We start from the raw sequence: 18,937 nt of genomic DNA on the forward strand, positions 1-18,937 counted from the left end.
ACTGTATTATTGTGTGCCTTGCTCTGTAACTTCATAAAGGATTTAGAAGAGAGTGTTTAGATATAAATACATATATTTTATATATATACCTTGTGTGGCTCTCCTTTCATTTAGTTATTCAAGAGATTATAATCTGGTAAACGAAGTTGCTTTACACTCCTTCAAGACTTAGCCTGAAGGCTCCTGTCCATAGCTACCACTAGGATAGCTTTCAATGAAAGGTTGTCTTAAACCTATTCATCAATAAGGGTTGTTTGGACTGGTGCAAGGTTCCCACTGTAACTAGTGGACAGCATATACCAGGCCAACTTCTTAGAGGCTGGGGCCCTTGGGCTAACCTTTACATATCACCGTGCCTGACATCCAGGTGGAATCTTGAGTCACTGCCATAGCCTGTTTTGTGAGACTATCAGCTTTGGAGACACTATTGCTGTGACAGACTGTTTTTCAAGAGGATGAATGAGCAGGGGAGTATGTACCTCAAAAAATCAGAACCCCAACATAAAACTTAAAAGCCTCAGACCCTAAATCACATTTGGTGCCTGGAAATGGACTCTAAGAAGGCAATGTTGAGACCCCCAAAACTGTCATCTGCCAAGCAGCCAGGTGGGCTGCATGAGAAGGGGAAGCTTTGCAAGACTTCTGCCTGTGACCAGTACTGGAGACCAGGGCCTGCTAGTCTCCCTTCTGGATCAGGGGAAATCACCCAGGGAATCCAAGACCACCTGCTCTGGAGCCAGAAGCACCAGCTCCTGCCTGCTTCCCAAGACCAGTGTGCCCTATGAAAAAGAGGAGAGCATTTGAGGGAGTGAGGTCCAGTGGGGAGCCCTGTCAAGTGGACTTCCCATGTGGTGTGAGGAAACGGCTGCTGCACCCATTGGATCAATGCCCATGTGCGAGACTGAGCCTGCAGCTCCTGTATCCCAGGAGAGCTCCACCGTGAAGACAGCCACGTAAAAGACTACCTTGCGGTAGGTTAGGAAAACCTGGTGCAGTTATCCTGTATGTCAGGAGGGGCGGCTGAGAAAAAGACTGCTGTGCAGTAAGGGCTGAAGCCTTGTACAGTAGTGGTGCGGCTACCCTGGATGCCATGAGGGGCCACCATGAATAACTTCATCGTGTTGATTGGGGTGGAGCTTGTGGACAGTGAGTTGTAGGAACCCTGTATGTGGGAGGGGGTCACCGGCAGCACCAAAGACTGCGATTTGTTCTTCCCCCGGCTGTAGAAGTGAGGATGCCATTAAAAGACCAGTGCACCTTCGCATACATGAGGAACCCATGACAGGATCTTCGTAGCCATCCCCCATCGGGACAAAAGGAACACTTACCCCGCAGGAGAAGCTTCAGAATGCCGCCACAAGTGAGGGAATCTGCAGCCGTCTGGGCCACATGCGGCCAGCTTACCCGAACTTGGCTGCAACTGCTGTGAGCAAGGGAACGAGCTGCAGGAGCACCATTACCTTTAAATCAGTGTCCTAGTGGGCTCTTAAGACTAGGACTACTAGCGGGCACACCCTGGAAGTTGCCAATAGTGAAAGGGAATAACTACGATTTCTAAGGTGGGGAGTGAGTGAGACAGGGAACTGACAAACGCTACAGCCCCAACCTCAGGGGAGGGCTGTGTAATTGTTTGTTGATGTCTTATTTTACCTTTGTGTGGATAGCAGAAGAAATAAAATACATTTTTTCCATAAATGTGAGTATTCCTGTTGCGCCATTGTGTGGAAAATGTACTTTCTCGGAGTTTACAGTATGCCAGAGGAGCCTACATATTTTTTTCCATTATTCAACAAATTTGCATCAACACTTTCCATGCAGAGTTGGCCCAACCATGTTCCAATTTCATAAGATTCAGCCTCCCCGAGCCGACACTTGAGATGCATCTTCGGAGTCACAACCAGAGAGAGAGCGAGAGAGAGAGAATGGAATATCATATGTTTGTTTTTCCGTGTCCGAGAGTCCGGGAAAGAAGCAGGGCGCATGAATTCCATATAGATATCGCTGTCGGCATAGTTTTAGGTTTCGCAGCCGTCTCCAGGACCATGTCACACACATGATTTGTGTTTCGGAGATAGAGTAAAATTTGAGCCCTTCACACACAGGGAGTTCACAGCTTAGGAGTCCAAAGAACATTTCTATTATTTAACCGTTTCTTACGTCATAACCTCGGCGTATGTAATATTTCCAGCTCAAATAAACCACCGATTCCCCTGGAAAATCGATAGACGATAGACCAGGCTGACACCAACATGGCGCCCTTTGTTGTGGAAGTAACTAGTGACCAATTTAATGCCACTGGAGGAGGGGGGGAATTAACAGAGCTAAGCAAATGAATCTTCTGGAGAGGCACACACATCTCCCACTTGTGTTAGACACCTTAGATACAGGTGGATTAGAGAGAAAGAGGGAGACTCGAGGCTTCCAGCACAATTGATGCAGAGTGGTGATACAGATTCTAAATGTAACGCAAGAAACGAAAAACAATTCAATTTTTCCCACATACAGCAATACGTGGATTTGTGTTTTGTGTGTCCATTGCTGGTGTATCCATGCTTTGTCCTGCGTCAAGGTTGACATTTATGAAACATTAATATTGTTTGGGTCTGGGGCTCCGGCTTCAGAAACCACTGCTTTCAGTGTCCATTGTGAGCAATACCAGGCCAAAAAATATGAAGGTGTGATTGAAACCCACAACAGCCTTATCATAGCAACGGCTAGGGTTACCCCATAAAAGATAAACAAGTCTTTGTGAGCGGATACCTGCTGAACTGAATTAAGGCCTTCGCATTTACAAGCCAAACAGGATTTTTCTTTTTCCCTTGAACAGCGCATAATCACAGGTTTTAGAGTCTCAACGCTAGACTAAAGAAAGTGGATATGGGCTGGTGAATGCCACTTTGGATTTGGTACTACTACAATGTAACAGCGGTAGCACAGACTTTTAAACAAAATAGCTTCTGCTTCTTGCATAAATTTAAAAATGTACAAGTAGGAAGGAGAATGAATACACAGAAACAATCTACTAAATGAGGCACTGAGACATAAAACTCATTTGCATATCTGTGATGGACTTTTCTCTCGTTAAGGACCAAATTGTAGGATGTTGGAGGACTGAAAAGTTACTTGTTGACCTAACTTCAATAACTAGGCAAAGTACCCATAAAAAATATAGGTCATGAAGCTCTGATACTCGATGGAAAATTATAACACTATGGAAAAAAGGAAAAAGTGGGCGAGAATGCTTGAAGTTCTTGTTTATTAATGTGGGACATAGTTACTTTGCCTATTTTGAAACTTTTTCCATTTGGTGGGCAACCAGTATCTGACTATAGTTAGTTGCTAATTGCTTGTTCACATTTAGTTATCCCTGGAGGTTAAATACCTACAAATTAACTCTTATTCTGTCACACACTCTAATGCACAATTCAATTTTTACATCTAGTCAATGTGCAGTCAACCAGCATGCTTGGTACAAAAATCAACGTGGTTAATCAAATTATTAATCAAACAACGGCTTGGGTTCTTGAAAAGGGTGGCATTACAATGATGATTCCATCTTGGGTCTTAATGCAAAACACTATAGCTAAAACATGAGCAACATTAAGTTAATATGCTAGAATGACAAAGGTCCCTCTGCCATTCAAGAAATTATTTCAAAGCAGATAATTCAAGACACAGTGAAATCTGTCAGAAAACAAACAAGGAGGCACAATGCATTAGGCTGACTTACCCTCAAAATTTCTTCCACGCAATGGACTTCATTGGAGAACGTTTGCTAAATAGAAAAGAAAATAATATTTTAGTAATCCAGTCTGGAAAACTACTAACCACAATAATAATGCATCTTTGAAAAACAGAATTATCAACAATCTACACATGTATATATAACAAAAAAGAACAGGACGTTTTGCACATTAATAATACTATCAATAGTAATCATTTCAATACTACTATTAATGACAATCGCAAAATTGTATTAGAGAATCCTATAAAACAGCTATTAGCCTTTCACTAGAAACAGTATGAGCAAAATAAGCAGAAATTGGGATAGCATCCCAACATAGAGGTTGAACATCTGTATGCACTGAAGTAAAAAGGTAACTAGTACAATTTTGACATTAAATGCTTTTTTGTGCTCTTCGAGAAACAACTTGTCCCTGACTGATAACACTATACTGAATTTAATAACTATAGAGTTGATCTCTTGAAAAATCCTAGTTCCCCTCTCCCCTATGTACTGGTGTCTCTCCTGAAACAGTAACCACACTGATCTGTTGCACCCTCGCCCTCAAATAATAAAGCAAGTTTCAGAGAAGTGAGAGCTTCTATCTGGTTGATACTATTCCTAGCCATCCAACGATGCACTGACCATAGTGAAAATGCAACGCCCGGAACCAGCAGGTCTTGGCTGGCCACAACCCTCCCCAACATACCTTTTCAGGAGCTTTACAGAGCTGATTTATCACTTGCAAAGAATATCAAGGATCGTTATGAATTTGATCGTGACTGAGGCGAGTCAAAGTGTAATAATAGAGAAACGTCACAGCTCCCTCTGAAGTTATCAACACAAACTCATAACCATCAAGGATCATCAGGGATAAACTTTCACCCACCTTGTAAAGTAATCACTACGTGGTACCTCTTACAGTGAGGAATCTTTCAGTTCATATTCACTGCACTTAATATAGGGGTTGCACTGTGCACGTATAACACAGTGCAGTGTATTAATCCATACCCACAGGTGTGAGAAGTAGTCCAATGAGAATCCCCAGACCTTGAGACTACTCCGGATTTCCTCCATCATCATGGGCTTGGGTTGGCATCTGCAAACCTCTTAATATCCTCATGTCTATAGTCCTGAAATTAAGTATCAATTGCTACAGCCGGCCTCTGTCTTTTTTCTGAATCACAACTGAACCTCATTTATTGAAAGTAGACTTTGGCCTAATGCAGGGCGTCAAACATTGAGGGAAATGAAGAAAAATATGTCCAAGTGATGAGGCATGGGCCCTATACCAGGGGATGGCCAGGGGGCAACAACATTATTACACGTTTCAAGGTCAACTGATTAAGGAATGATTTGCCCTTAATGTACCTATAAAAACATGGCACCTACCCTAAAAGTAGAATTGTCCTCCATGCACATAAAGGCCAGAGTAAAGATGGAGACCAAGGGAGAGCTGCTATTCTGGCAACAATATTAAAATTGCCCGCTTTTTAAATATATAGCACTTCTCAGCTCATAAATTCTGATAGTTTAAGCATGAGGTTAGATGCAATTGTTTTGCAAGAGGCTCCCTACACATGCTGACCTCATTTGATAACCAGCTATGCAGAGATGATCTTTAAAAATAAAATCCTGAATGTAAACCTTAATCAGAGTAATGGGTTTTTGCAATAAACACTGTGAACTCAGACACTTATGGCATTGCAGAGGGTTTTATTGTTTGGTTTAACAAAATGTTGTTCCACTGCACTTCTCCTCACCTGGCGGAGAACAGACACGTTCTGATGTGAAGGTGAATGCAACAATACTTCAAAATTCTCCACATCAATCTGTTTTGATCAACACATCCATTAGATCTTGTCACTTTTGTGTATGGCCTCGACAGTTCACATTTCGTGCACCATCATTGGTTATTATAGCTGTGACCATTTTACCTTCCTCTCCAATCATCCCTTCTGGTTGCTATGGTAATAATCGGAAACCCGCAGCATCGCATCTGGTTGCTATCGCAGCACAGCAACGTCATGTCCCGCACGTCTTTTGAAATGGCCCTGATTAATACCCTCTTTATGGTTGGCAAGTGTAATGGACTGCGTTGACTCATCAGCAGACTCCCAGAAGACTGTATCCAGGCGGATGCGTGCATTTGCCCTGGCAGGTTACAATTTAACCTGTCTTGTCATCGGTCTGTGCACATCCAACATGCCTTGAGCCTCAATATAGGCACATTCAACCTAAGACGGTCACAGAGACCTTAAACCGTACTAAAACATATTTACAGGTCACAGTCCCCTGAAAAGCCTGTATAATTACTGACATTTGCGAACTCACTATGTTTAAACCTGAAAATCTTTATTGTGAGATACCCAGGCGCATAGTTGACTGAAATCGAACCTGGGGTTTGAAATTTGCCCATAGCACATTTTCAAGATTACCAATAAGCGTACCAATGTAAGAAACCAATGAGAGCGTTACTGTTATAAAATCAGTATTTTCAAAGTTGAAAAAAACACAGGTGAAATGGCCTTGATATCTAGCGCAAAAGGGGGCAGTTTCTATTCTTAACGTGCATTCATTTACTTTGTGGTGAAAGGCGTGGGAAAGAATGATATAAACCAGTAAAGCAACAGCTAATAATATCTGAAAGCTGAATATCTTTCCGAACTGAAAGGGGTCATTTACTACTATATTTAGCATTAACAGGTCATGTGCGAAATTAGTATCATTTGCTTTTGCGCAAATACAGGAAAGTCCGGCTAAATTATGAAAAGTGCAAATCTGTCATTGTTAGAAATGGGGGTCTCTAGTTGGTAAGGGCTTGCCCCTTAGTCCTAATAGGGACCCTTCTTCCTAGTCAGGGTAAGGGAGTTACACTCCAAAAATAACCCTTGCTCACCCCCTTGGTAGCTTGGCACGAGCAGTCAGGCTTATCTTAGAGGCAGTGTGTAAAGCATTTGCACATAACCAACAGTAATACAGTGTAAGCACTACAAACGGATACCACACCAGTTTAGAAAAATATCCAATATTTTTATATACTTGAGACAAGACCAAAACGACAAAAATCCACAATACAGTACTTAAAAATCTTCAGTTGTCAAAATATCCTTGAAAAACAGTTCTTTGATGTCGATAGCTCCGTCCGGGGCTATCACGATGTCACGAGCAAACAAATCCAAACAGTTCTGGCTGACCGCGGCGTCGCGGGCCAGCTACGGCATCGGGAAGACCCGCAAACAGTACCTTTCAGAAATGCAGGGCGTCGATGACCTCTCGTTGAGCTTCCAGACACACCGCGTCCGCAGGCGTCGGCTCCGAAGGTCGGTGCAGGAGTCGTCGGGGCCCCTGAAGTCACACGCGTTGCAGGTCGATCTCCTCTCTGATGAAGTCAGGAGCGCTGGTGTCGGCATGCGCAGGTGCTGCGGGGCGCAGTGCAGCGGTGCGGTGCCCTCAGGTCGCGGTGCAAGCAGCAGCTCGGTGGCAGCGTCAGATGGCGTAGTCGGTGAGACCAGGGTCGCGGTGTGAGATTAAGGCGGTATTCGTCACTGTGCTGACAAGTCACGGTGCAAGCAGTGGCGTCGTCGTTGCTAAAGCGCTTTCGTCGGCTGACGAACTGGAGTCGATGGCACCGGCGTCGGTAGGCCAAGGCTGCGGTGAGGGATGAGGGTGGTGCGCCATGTAACTTTACGAGCGGTGCCCTCGAACTACGGTGCAAGCAGCTTCATCGATTCCGGCATGGAGTGTCGTTGTCGGGGATACCAAGGCGTCGTCGCGAAGCGAGGCAGTGCGGAGCCCACAGGTCGCGGTGCAAGCAGCGGCTCTGTGGAGGCGTCAGCAGGAGTCTTCGGTGAGACCAGGGCCGTGGTGCGGCGCTGCGGTGGTGCCCTCTGCGGTGCCTTCAGGACACGGAGTCGGCAGCAGCATCATAGACGGCGTCGAGCTTGAAGTCTTTGCTGTTCCTGAGACTTCTTGAACAGGGGGCAAGCTCTTCCTCAAGCCCTAGGGAAACTCACAAAAGTAGATTGCATAAAGTTCAGTCCAGTCCTTTCACTGCCCAAGACAGAAGCAGCCACTGCAGGCCAACACAGCAAAGCACACAGCAAAGTGGTAGTTCCTCCTCACAGCATCTCCAGCTCTTCTTCTTGGCAGTCTTCTTGATCCAAAAGAGTTCTTTGAAGTATTTTCTATCCCTGAAACTTCCAACAGGAGGCAAGCCCGTGGAGAAAACTCGTACAAGAGGATGATGAAAGCACAGTCCAGTCCTTTCCCTTCCCAAGACAGAAGCAACCACTGCAGGCCAAGCCCTCAACACGCAGCCTAGGGGCAGTACTCCTCCTCCAGCTTTCCCGGTCCTTCTTCCTGGCAGGTTTCTTAGTTCAGAAGTAATCTAAAGTTCTGGGGTTGGGCCCCAATATTTATACCACCAAATCCTTTGTCCTCTGAAGGCAGAGGGTCCTGTACCTAGTTCAAACCAGTTCTGGGTGCATTCTGCCAGTGTGCACCTTCTTCCTTTGTCAGTGTGGGCCAGGGTCATCAGACGCACCACAGGAGGTGGAGCCAGCATTGCAGAAGGCATGCACAGCCCTATTCAGACTCAGGTGCGACTCCTCCTACCCATCTACATGCAGATATGTCTATTCAGCCCTGTGCGGACTCACCCGGTCTCCTGGAGTCTCCCCCAGCCCCGGTCACTCACAAACCAGACAGACAATACACAAGATAGCTGAGGCAGGCTGGATGGTTAGGTCAGAAAATGACCACTTTCTAAAAGTGATATTTTCAAACACAGAATGTTAAAACCAACTTCACTAAAAGATTTATTTTATCATTCTGAGTTCAGGCATACTAAACTCGAATTTCTACCATGTTCCCCGGGTCAGGTAGCCTTGCAATAGTGAAAAACGAAGTAGGTTGTAATTCACTATTAGTACATGCCACACACACCAGGGCATGTCCTAACTTTCACATACAATGCACCCTGCCCATGGGGGTACCTTGGGCCTACCTTAGGGGCGACTCACATGTAGAAAAGGGAAGGTTTAGGGACTGGCAAGTGTGTGCACTTGCCAAGTCGACATGGCAGCCCCAGGCTGCGCACAGGCTCTGAAATGGCAGGCCAGAGTGTTAAACTTTACGGGCTGTTTGCGTGGATGGCACAATCCAGTTCTGCAGCCCACCAACAGCATTTAATTTATAGGCCCTGGCACTCGCAGTGCACTTTACTAGGGACTGACACATAAATCAAATAGGCCAATCATGGAAACACCAATCCATAACACATTTTACCACAGGAGCACTTGCACTTTACCACTGATCAGCAGTGAGAAAGTGCCCAGAGTCCTAAAACCAACACAAACAGGTCTGGAAAAATAGGAGGAAAAAGCAAAAAGTTTAGGGATAACCCTGCAAAAATGGCCATTTCCAACAGTCATTTTGCACTATAGTTTAGCACAAAATGCCTACTATGTAAATGTTTGGTCTGAAGATGCATTCAAATTTCTGTTTCTCCTGTGTATTTGATGTACATTTTTATTGCAAATGGCGCAATTCGAGGTGCATTTTTACTGTGAATGGCACACAATTATGCAAAGTTTCGGAATTTGAGAAGTTTCAAGTAACAAGCATAACACAAAATTCCTGAAATTACGTGAATTATACTGGCATAATTTCAGTGTCACCCAGAACTGCCCATAATTAAAGATGAGAGAAATACTGAAACCAAACTGAGAAAATGACTGTAACTATTCCCATCAGTGTTGAGCTATGATATCCACATACCAATTGCCAATTGAAACATTCCAAGGATCTCTAATGGTTACAGAACATCTGATTTTCGCTGATCACATACGTCCTACCCTGAGTCTACTATCGCGCATGGTGACACCTGTTTTTTTTCTATCACCTTAGCTACCCACTTCATTTGGCGTTAAAAGCAAATACTTTTATAACAAAGGAAGGTAATTTAGTACAGGAAATACACATTATTTTGTCATCTTACATGGGGTTAGAGGCCATCCAATACTTACTATTGGTTGTCTTCATTGTCACTCATTTGCTTGCTTCTTATTCATCAGCTTCCTTCCTCTTCTGTGTTTGTACCTGCCCTGGAGCATGGATACATTACTTGTATCCTTTCACTGCACATTTTTCAGGTGCTACTTTTTACTTTTCGTTCGAACACTCTACAAGAGTGCGTGTGTTTTTTAGCTTTCTCCCACGTGTAATTCTCCCCCAGTCTACTCATCGGCTACAAATAAAAGAATAGAAAACTATGAAGCGGCTAGCCCTGGCCACATCATTGATCTTTTTTTAAAATTAGTTTTAGCCTGGCTCCACAGCAACCGTGTTGCGCTACAACATGGCTAAAAAAATTGCTAAAGCCACTAGCTCTCGTAGATGAGACCCATTGGCTTTGCCAAAGCTTGTTTTTAATTCTGAGAATCGTCAATGCAACCAGAATTCCACATAATGGTGAAAGAGTTGAGGATAATTTTGGGAAAATAGGTTTACAGTCACATCTGCATTGAAATCTATTATCATGTGGGACGATTCACAAATTATTTTTTGAATCTGCGTACAACTAAATAAATGTGCAGACAAGTATGAAGATCCTAGTTCACAGGAAAAGAATTGACCACAATTTACGCTCACCCATGGAACTTAATTAATGGAATCCACCTCAGGGCAAAGATGTCCTACTCAAGGCAACTCTCTGTGATACAGCAGACAAGTAATGGGATTCTACCCAATACTTTTTTCTAAGCAGTCATTGTTAGTGGCCCTCGCTACACCATAACATTTTGCCACACTCAGCTAGGAACAATCATCTTTAGGTCTTGCCTAGGCAGCGCATGTGTTGTCTTAGAGACATGTGATATTCAGTACTATGGGCTTTGAACACACCCAGCGCTCACCATTAGTTCTATGTCTGCCTTTACAAATGTCTTCGTTTTCATTAGTGAATAGTATATGTTTGTCCCACTGTTTGGCTGTTTTTTTCTGCCCTGCACGTGCCCCTGCTCCTTTCACTATTGGCCATATGTTTTAGTGCACTACTGTTTCTTTCTGTCTCTCCTTTCTGGCACATGGCGCTGCTTCCAGTTCACTTAATCTCCCCGAGCCGTTACCCCAACACCAACTCCCGCTCCTCCCAGCTTGTTTTTTTGTCAGTTTTCTTTGCTCGTTATTAATTGGTTACTGCTCATTTCTTTGCAGCGTCGCTATTTGCCACGCTAAACGCCCCCACCCCGTTGACGCTTTCATGACAAGGAAGTTGAAACCTTTTTTACAACGCCATCATCCCATTGCACAATTTCTTTTTTTTGCACATGCCCTCTTGATACTTTTTGCTTAAGATAAGCGCGGCAACCGCTTCACAGCTGGCACGCTTCAGCTTTAATCATGGAGGCCGCTTACGGAGTCTGCGCACTTTTTTTGTTCTGCCCGGTGCAACACTACCTTCTTCCTGCTTAGCGTATTCTAGGTTCCTTTCCTTCCACTTTCGGTGCCTTGCCTATGGAACGCTTCCTGCCAGCAGGTCCCGACCCAACACGGTGTACACAAGTGCTCCTGGTTCAGGACCTCCTTCAGGCAGTGCACGGCTAAGGAAGGGAGGGAGCGAGCGAGCTGTCCACTGACAAAGGAGATGAATCCTCAAGGCTGCTTGGCTATAAAACCCATGGACTTTCACTCGAATCCTCACTTCTATGTTTCACCAAACTGTGTGAACGGCAGAAATAAATGGATGCTTACAGAGTATTGTGACACCCAACCCACAGATACTTTTCTTTGATGCTTAAATCAAAGGTGTTTTATAATGAAGGCCTTGCTTCAATTTTCCTCCTTACACACGCACTGAGGTCCCGAAGGACTATACAGTAGCTGTGTAATGGTTTACCATAAGATCTTGAAAAAGGATCTTTATGATAGAAATAAATGTTGCAGTCTCTGTGATTTTAAATGGGTGAAGGTAATCAGAAGCCTCGGTCAGTTTCCGTGCTGTTCGGAACAAATATTGGCTGCAAAATTTTAAATCAATAATCGCGGGCTGGGTGTATCGGTCTGGTAAGGAAATGTGGATGAGATATTATTGCTTGACACTTTCTGGCCTTTGTGGTTTCTGTCAACTGCTTGTTCACATGTTGCAGATAGCATTGCTGTTTCGTCGTCCATAACAGGACATTAACACTGCATCATCCCTGCTCTTCTTCAAATAAGGCATTAAGAAATTATACACAGGGATCTTAGCGAAAGATATTATCTCAAGAGTGAATCCTTTTATCAGCACCATAGACAAAAAATTTACGAAGAAAGTAATTATACTGGTAGGTTCCTTGCTTGGCAGGCAAGGGAGCAGGCTGATACTAACCAGATAACTGCATTAAAATGTCCTTTGACTGCTTCCCGTACTGACGACCCGGTAAAAATAGGTGCTATAATGCTACAACATTATAGGTCCATATATGGCCAGCAACAGATTATCGATATCACATCCCTGAGAGGTTTCCTCCAGGGAAATGAATTGCCGGTACTCTCGGACATGGAGAAAATGAGCATGGCGAGGCCTTTTACAAAAGATGAGCTGGAGGGTGTCATAAAAAATCTTCCGAGCGGCAAAGCCTGCGGCCCGGATGGCCTCCCGGCAGAATTTTTTTAAATCTTCCTTAGCGCCATCTCTGATTATTTTTTATTGTTAGTTAACTCAATCTTAGAAGGTGGGGCGATACCATTGTCATTCAGAAATGGGAATATAGTCAGTATTTTTTTTAAAAGAGTAAGGATAGCGAAGATCCTAATTCTTACCGCCCCATCACGTTATTAAATTCTGACTATAAAATAATCACTAAACTTTTAACTAATCGTTTTAATCAAAATGCTTCGCATTTGATTCACCCTGACCAAAATGGTTTTATTGCTGGTAGGCAGCTTGCACAAATACACACTATTTAACGGAAGCATTGGACTATTTTGAGACTCGGAGGATACCTGATCGAGTCCTTCTTTTAGACGCCGAAAAGGCATTTGACCTAGTTGTCTGGGAGACCCTATTTTTTATTCTGCAAAATTTTGGCATACCTCCCAAAATTACGGGGTTGGTTCAGAAATTATACCTGAATGCAGAAGCCAACATAATCAACACCTCGGAGGTTGGCCAGGTTAAGGTTAAACGGGGGACCAGACAAGGGTGCCCGGTCTCCGGTACTACTCGCCTTTTTCATTGAGCCATTAGCGACTGCAATTAGGAACAGTATCGATATCTGCCCTCCACTACCAACTATGGCGAAATTGAAACTATACGCCGACGATATCATGCTTATTATAAAGCCTGAGAAGGAGGTCCAAGCAAAAACTTTTGAGATCTTCGAGGAATTTGAGGCACTAGGTGAATATAAAATTAAATAAAAAAAGACAGAAATTTTACAGTGTGGCGATGCAAGTATGGATTTACACCCCAATATTCTCTCTTGTCTAAATACAAAACCAAAGAGGTATGTATCTTGGTGTTTATTTCTCGGCACAAATCATTGATTTATACGATTTGAATTTTGCTCCACTTCTATGAAAAGTTCAGGATTTATTCCTTCGATGGAGCTCTCTTCCATTAACCATCTTGGGTAGGGTTGCTCTGATTAAAATGTGTGTCCTTCCGCTATTCAATTTCCTCTTCTCAGCGATTCCCTGTATGTTAATGAGCTCCTTTTTTACCAAAATAGAGTCTATCTTTACAGCCTTTCTCTGGGCAAAGAAGGTCCCCCGAATTGCACTTAGCACTTTATATGAGGAACTGGAGAATGGAGGATTAGCTATCCCGAATTTGAGGGATTATTATTTTGCATATTTTGCACAATATATGTCCAGATTTAAGCCGGAACTACAATCGAGTCTTTTTATTAACTATTTTATGAATTTAATTTGTAAAGAAAATCAAATCCACTTCCCATTAACAATTGTTAAATCGCCTAAATTAGTACGGTATAAGTGTGCACAGTGGTTTTTCCATAAACAGCAGGATTTTTATAGAAGATATTCTATCCCCGCAATCAACTCCTCAACTCCGTTATCTGGCCCTATCTTACTATCTGGGATTAAAGATTCATCAGTAATTACATAAAAATGGGCCAGGGCTGGATTCCGGAAAATTTCAGATTTTTTAAGGAATGATAGATGGCTGAACATAGCTGAAATATCCTATTTTATTGTAAATGATTTCCTTCTTCTTGGGTCATACAATATTTTTAGCAAGTTCCTGAGTAAACTTGATTTGGCCCAGATCAGTAAACGGAAATGCTTATTATATGAATTATTCGAAGATTTGGCATTTAAGAAACCTGGGGAAAGGAAAAAGCGTTAAGCCTCTATCAAGGGTATCGATCTGGAGGGGAAGGCCATTACGAAATGGGCTAAACATGAGGAGCTGGAAATGACAGCGAGTGGTCAGCAGTTAACATTCTCAATTTCAGCACGTTAAGGGGAGCTAATTGGCGAAGGATGTTATTTTTTAGTAAATGGCTACTTTATAGAATTCCACTTTTTCTATCTAAGATTCATACCAACCAATCAGTGCAGTGTTTCCGTTGCCTTAACCATCCTTCAGCCAATTGGGCACACATTATACCACAATGCCCCTTGATTCAGAGGTTCTGGAATTATATTTTTTCTAAACTTGATTTCGAATGCGGTATTTCAATAGGATTGAATACTTGTCTAATAATACTTGGCTATGACCCAGACCACCTTCTTTCTGACAAGCTTGTCAAATTATTATATATTGTAATGGCTGTAGCTAGATCACTTCTGCTTCAGAGATGGCGATTAGATCTCATACCATCTATATATGAATGGGTCCGAAAAATGAAGCAAGTTTAAAAGAGTGAACAAGCCTATGCATTGCGAATCGGGGGACTTAAGATGTTTAAGAGGGTCTGGGCAGCTTATTTTGACTAAGATCTCAACATTTTAGTTTATCGTTTAGGAGGTAGTCCCACTATGTCTGACATCTATGTCCGGCAATACCAGGATTTCAATTTATTATGCAACATTTGATATTCTCTTGTAATTGAGTCACATAATTGAATATAGGATGGTTTCGTATTTTCCACATACTCGCTGATTTTTAGGTATATGCTTAGGTACCCAAGGTTTAATCAATTGCTTAGTTTGTATTTATGACTGGCAGTGGATACTGTTTTCTTTGTCTTTTGTGCACTGGTTTAAATGCTTATATTGTTTATCTTTATGGATTTTAGGATTTACTCCTGCTCAGTAAATCAGTGCTATTTAACAATTCTGTATTATTATTGACATATCTAATGAATTTTATGGATGTATCTATGGATAAAAAATGTTTGTTATATGGATTTCAATAAAAAAAAAATAATAATAATTATACACAGGTGATAAAAGAACATGTCAATAACATGGGCTTTTGAGGCCAGTTTAAAGCAGAACCATTTTTTGTCACCAATAGACTTTTTTTTTTATCTGTTTTTATTTTTTGAAATTTCGAAGGTTACAGATACTTAAAAGACATCAGGAATTGTGCACACTCATACATGGTGGCATTTAAACGCGAGAGATACAAGTTCTCATCGCACACATGCTGGGCCTTATACCCATCCAAGGCACAGCCGCCGCACCATATTAAATATAAGTATAGCATTCAGTTCTTGTCGTGTCTTGGATACATCCCTATTCAGAGACTGCTTAGTTTCGAGAGTCCAGTGTCACCAATAGACTCTATTACACACCAGCAAAAATTGCCAAGTTTGCCCCCCCCCTCCTCCCCCAAATGTCCAAGATGTAACCTCCTTAACGCCAACAACATATACATTTTCTATGAATGCCCTGTCCTTGGAGCGTTTTGGAAGGAAGTGGCGGGTATATTGCGTGGTATTTTTAAAGTCAATATAGGGGTGAACATCTCTCTGGTAATATTTGGAGATGATGGCGTGTCTGGGAGAAACCTACCGCAGCTACATAGAGGATTGTTGTTGTATCTGGTGCTGTTGGCCCGGAGAGAGATTTGCTTGAAATGGAAAGAGCCGCGACCCCCGAGATGTGAGGACTGGCTTAAAGCCGCGTTCAGTATGGCCCGTCTGGACCAGGGAGAAACTGGGGAGAGCGCAGTAAATATTTGGCAGGCGCTAGTGATCTGGGGCCTGGACTTAAGATTGATATAAAACCCCCCTGATATATCCTGGTCCAATGATTACACCAAGCCTACTTCAAAGGGGCTGGTCTGGTAAGACCTAAGCGAGTGCAGTCGTCGTAGGGTGCACAGTTTGGTATGACGGCGTTATGTAAGATCTGCAGATGCTTATTGGTGAGATGAGGACAAAAAATTTTTTTTTTTTTTAAACATGGGCTTTTGACTTAGCGAACATGTTACATGGACACAAAAAACGCTCCACAGCACACAATTCCACGACACAAGTAACAATTCCAATCCAACCTACATAATTCCACTCAAACCACACACATCCATTCGATAACACAAGGGTGAAAGACATTGGCATTTACAACGCCAATAGCTCTAACTCAAACAAATGCGAGACCTATAGTATTTCTAATGATTGTTTAGTTAGTGTTGTACCCTTCCGCTGGCCTCACTGAACAATCATTTTAGATTTTCTCTCATGCAATAACAGGATTATACACTGAAAAATATTGAGAAATACCACACACGTCACAGGCTATAATCAATTTCCAAGTGCTTTTCCATTTGGACAGCAAAATTAATTTAAAGGAGCAACAATGTGATGTATGCCAATGCATTCCTGCACACAGAGTAGTCAAAAGGATGTGTGCGCATGCAAGCCATAGCTGTAGAAGACCCAATCCAGAGTAATATACCCACATTAATGGAGCATAGAAGAAACTAGAAAAACTCTAAAAAGCAAGATGAACAATCTATTTATTATAGACTTACATTATGAATCAGGTTATCGAAGAAAAGGTCTATGCATAACATGCAAAGCGCTATCTAAAGCTCTAAAATACATAATTTCTGGCACGCTGTACATAGTATGCCAAAACTCCTTATCAGATGCTGTCATGTGTTATAAGAATGCATGTTTTCTTCAGTTGCTACCCACCATGTAAATTATGATGCAGTACTTAGGCAGGCAAGACCACCTTGATCAAAGCCCAGTGGTCTCCACACCCCCTCAGTTGCAGTACAACCCCAACACAGAATAAAACATCTTCGGGCCCAGGCTAGCACTCCCCATACTGCTGCATTGCTCTTGCGTCTGTCTTCTCCTTGCTTTTTCACCCGTTTTTAGAATGCCTTCTCCTTGCTTTTCCCTCATTTTCACTGCTTTCTCCTTGCTTTACCCCCAGCTTTTGCGTTCCTTCTACTTGCTTTTCCATCGTTTCCACTACTTTCTTCTTGCCTTTTGTCTCTTTTTTGAGTGCCTACTTTTGGTCTCTCTCTCGTTATTAATGCTTTCTTATTGCCTTTTCTCTCTTCTCTAAGTGCCTTCTCCTTGCTTTCCCCTCATTTTCACTGCTTTCTCCTTGTTTTCTCCTCTGTTTTTTGAGCGCCCGGGAGACCATGACCTGAATTCCGGGACTCCGAAGGGCTCTCAATATCGGCTGTTCGAGTGAGCCTTCGGGACCTCCAAGCACCTGGATTCTCTGTTGAGTCGTAAGCAGCGCTGTACAAATCCTGATTGATTGATTAAATGGCAATTCTAGGGGGGCTTTCATCAAGACCCATCACATCGCTAATATTCAGGGCAGATCTCCATATGGGTGTCTATATTTTATCAAGGGTTCAAAGCCCTAACCAGCTGTAAAGAACACACCGCTCTATAACACATATCAAACCTCAAGCATCAAATGGACTGGCCCATATCAAAGAGTAAGCAATTCAAAACCTCAAATTACAAGTCCCAAAACAATGCGCTCCAGTTTAGGTCCCAGGGGGAACCAAGTCGTTCAAATCCTGGGCTTCCATGCAGCATTGCACTTGTCTTAAATTAATGCATATGGCGTTTTCCAGACCACGTTTCTGCAAAATGTCTGGAACCATTTCCAGTTCTACCTTTGGGCAGCTTCCTAACACAGCGCCATCAGTAGTGTGTGATTGGCCCACCCATGTGATGTTTTTCACCCCAACTTTGACAGATTTTCGTTTGTGCTAGCAAACTCCACAGGCAAATTACTTATGTCCCGATTGCCTACGAAGGGTATCAGAACAGATAACTGTTTTACTCGGAGTTTGGATTGGGTAATTTGAATTTCAGTGAAAATCTCTGAGTGGAGGCCAGGGCAATCCCTTTGGTGCCAGAGAGAAAGCTGGATGAACTTTCTGACTGACCATCACAAAATGGGGACCAGTTTCGAGAGGCAGAAAGAAACTGGGAAAGCACCACTGATGAAATCTCTAAATTCACAGCCTAGTTGCTATACAATAATCTCCAATACACAGTGATCTGATTACAAAACAAGCATTGGCAAAGCCAACATGTCTTGCCTTTCAAACCTATTAGCACCGCCAATCCAATTGTTTTAGCCATGCCATACAGGATCCCAAAGCCACGCAGTTTATTTAAAAGAGAGAAAAAAAACCTATGATGCAACCGATTATGTCATTTTGTAGACACGCGCTTTTATCTCTTTTTGTTTACTGATCCGTTTATGAATTTGTAAAAAAAGGAAAAAAAAAGTTGTGACTGGGTGGCAGTAAGAAATGTGGAAAGGAGGAAGAAAATCAGAAGGTGGGGGGCAGTCAACAAAGGGAGCAGGTGAAAGCAACACAGGAAGTAGGAGGAAACAACACAGGAGCAGGAAAAGCAAAAGGGGGTGGGAGGAACCAACACGTAAGGCTCAAGTGGGGTAAGCAACACAGAGAGCATTGGTGGGGGAAACAAGCAGAGCGAGCGCAATGTGGAGCAGGGAAAGCAAACAGACAAGAGAGCAATATGGAGCAGTGAGAAATAAAAATGGAGCGAGGGGAGAAGCACATGAGCGAGAATGCATCAAAGAGGAGATGGGTAGAAGCACATGGGAAGAGAAATAGCAAAACGAGAGCTGTGGAGGGGAGAAGTACACAAGGGAGAGAGCTGGAAATCACAGGCACTCTTGTGAAGTGCCTAAAATAAAATAAAAAAGTAGAACCTGAATAAAGAGCAGTGGAAGGACGCAAGTAATGCACCCATACTTCAGGGGAGGGACAAACAACAGAGGAAGTAAAGCCTACACAAG

The 18,937-nt window shown here is 42.9% G+C and overlaps 1 protein-coding gene across 3 annotated transcripts in view; it reads right to left on the minus strand.

Annotated features, from left to right (window-relative positions):
• AFF1 (ALF transcription elongation factor 1) overlaps positions 1-18,937 on the minus strand; it is a 957,397-nt gene that overhangs the window by 134,672 nt on the left and 803,788 nt on the right. For all 3 annotated transcript variants that reach the window (XM_085636540.1, XM_085636541.1, XM_085636542.1), the window contains one exon: positions 3,731-3,775. In XM_085636540.1, coding sequence (XP_085492666.1) covers positions 3,731-3,775 — 45 coding nt within the window. The remainder of the gene's footprint in view (positions 1-3,730; positions 3,776-18,937) is intronic.

The sequence above is a fragment of the Triturus cristatus genome, chromosome 2_1 (genome assembly GCF_964204655.1).
Source record: "Triturus cristatus chromosome 2_1, aTriCri1.1, whole genome shotgun sequence".
Lineage (NCBI taxonomy): Eukaryota > Metazoa > Chordata > Amphibia > Caudata > Salamandridae > Triturus > Triturus cristatus.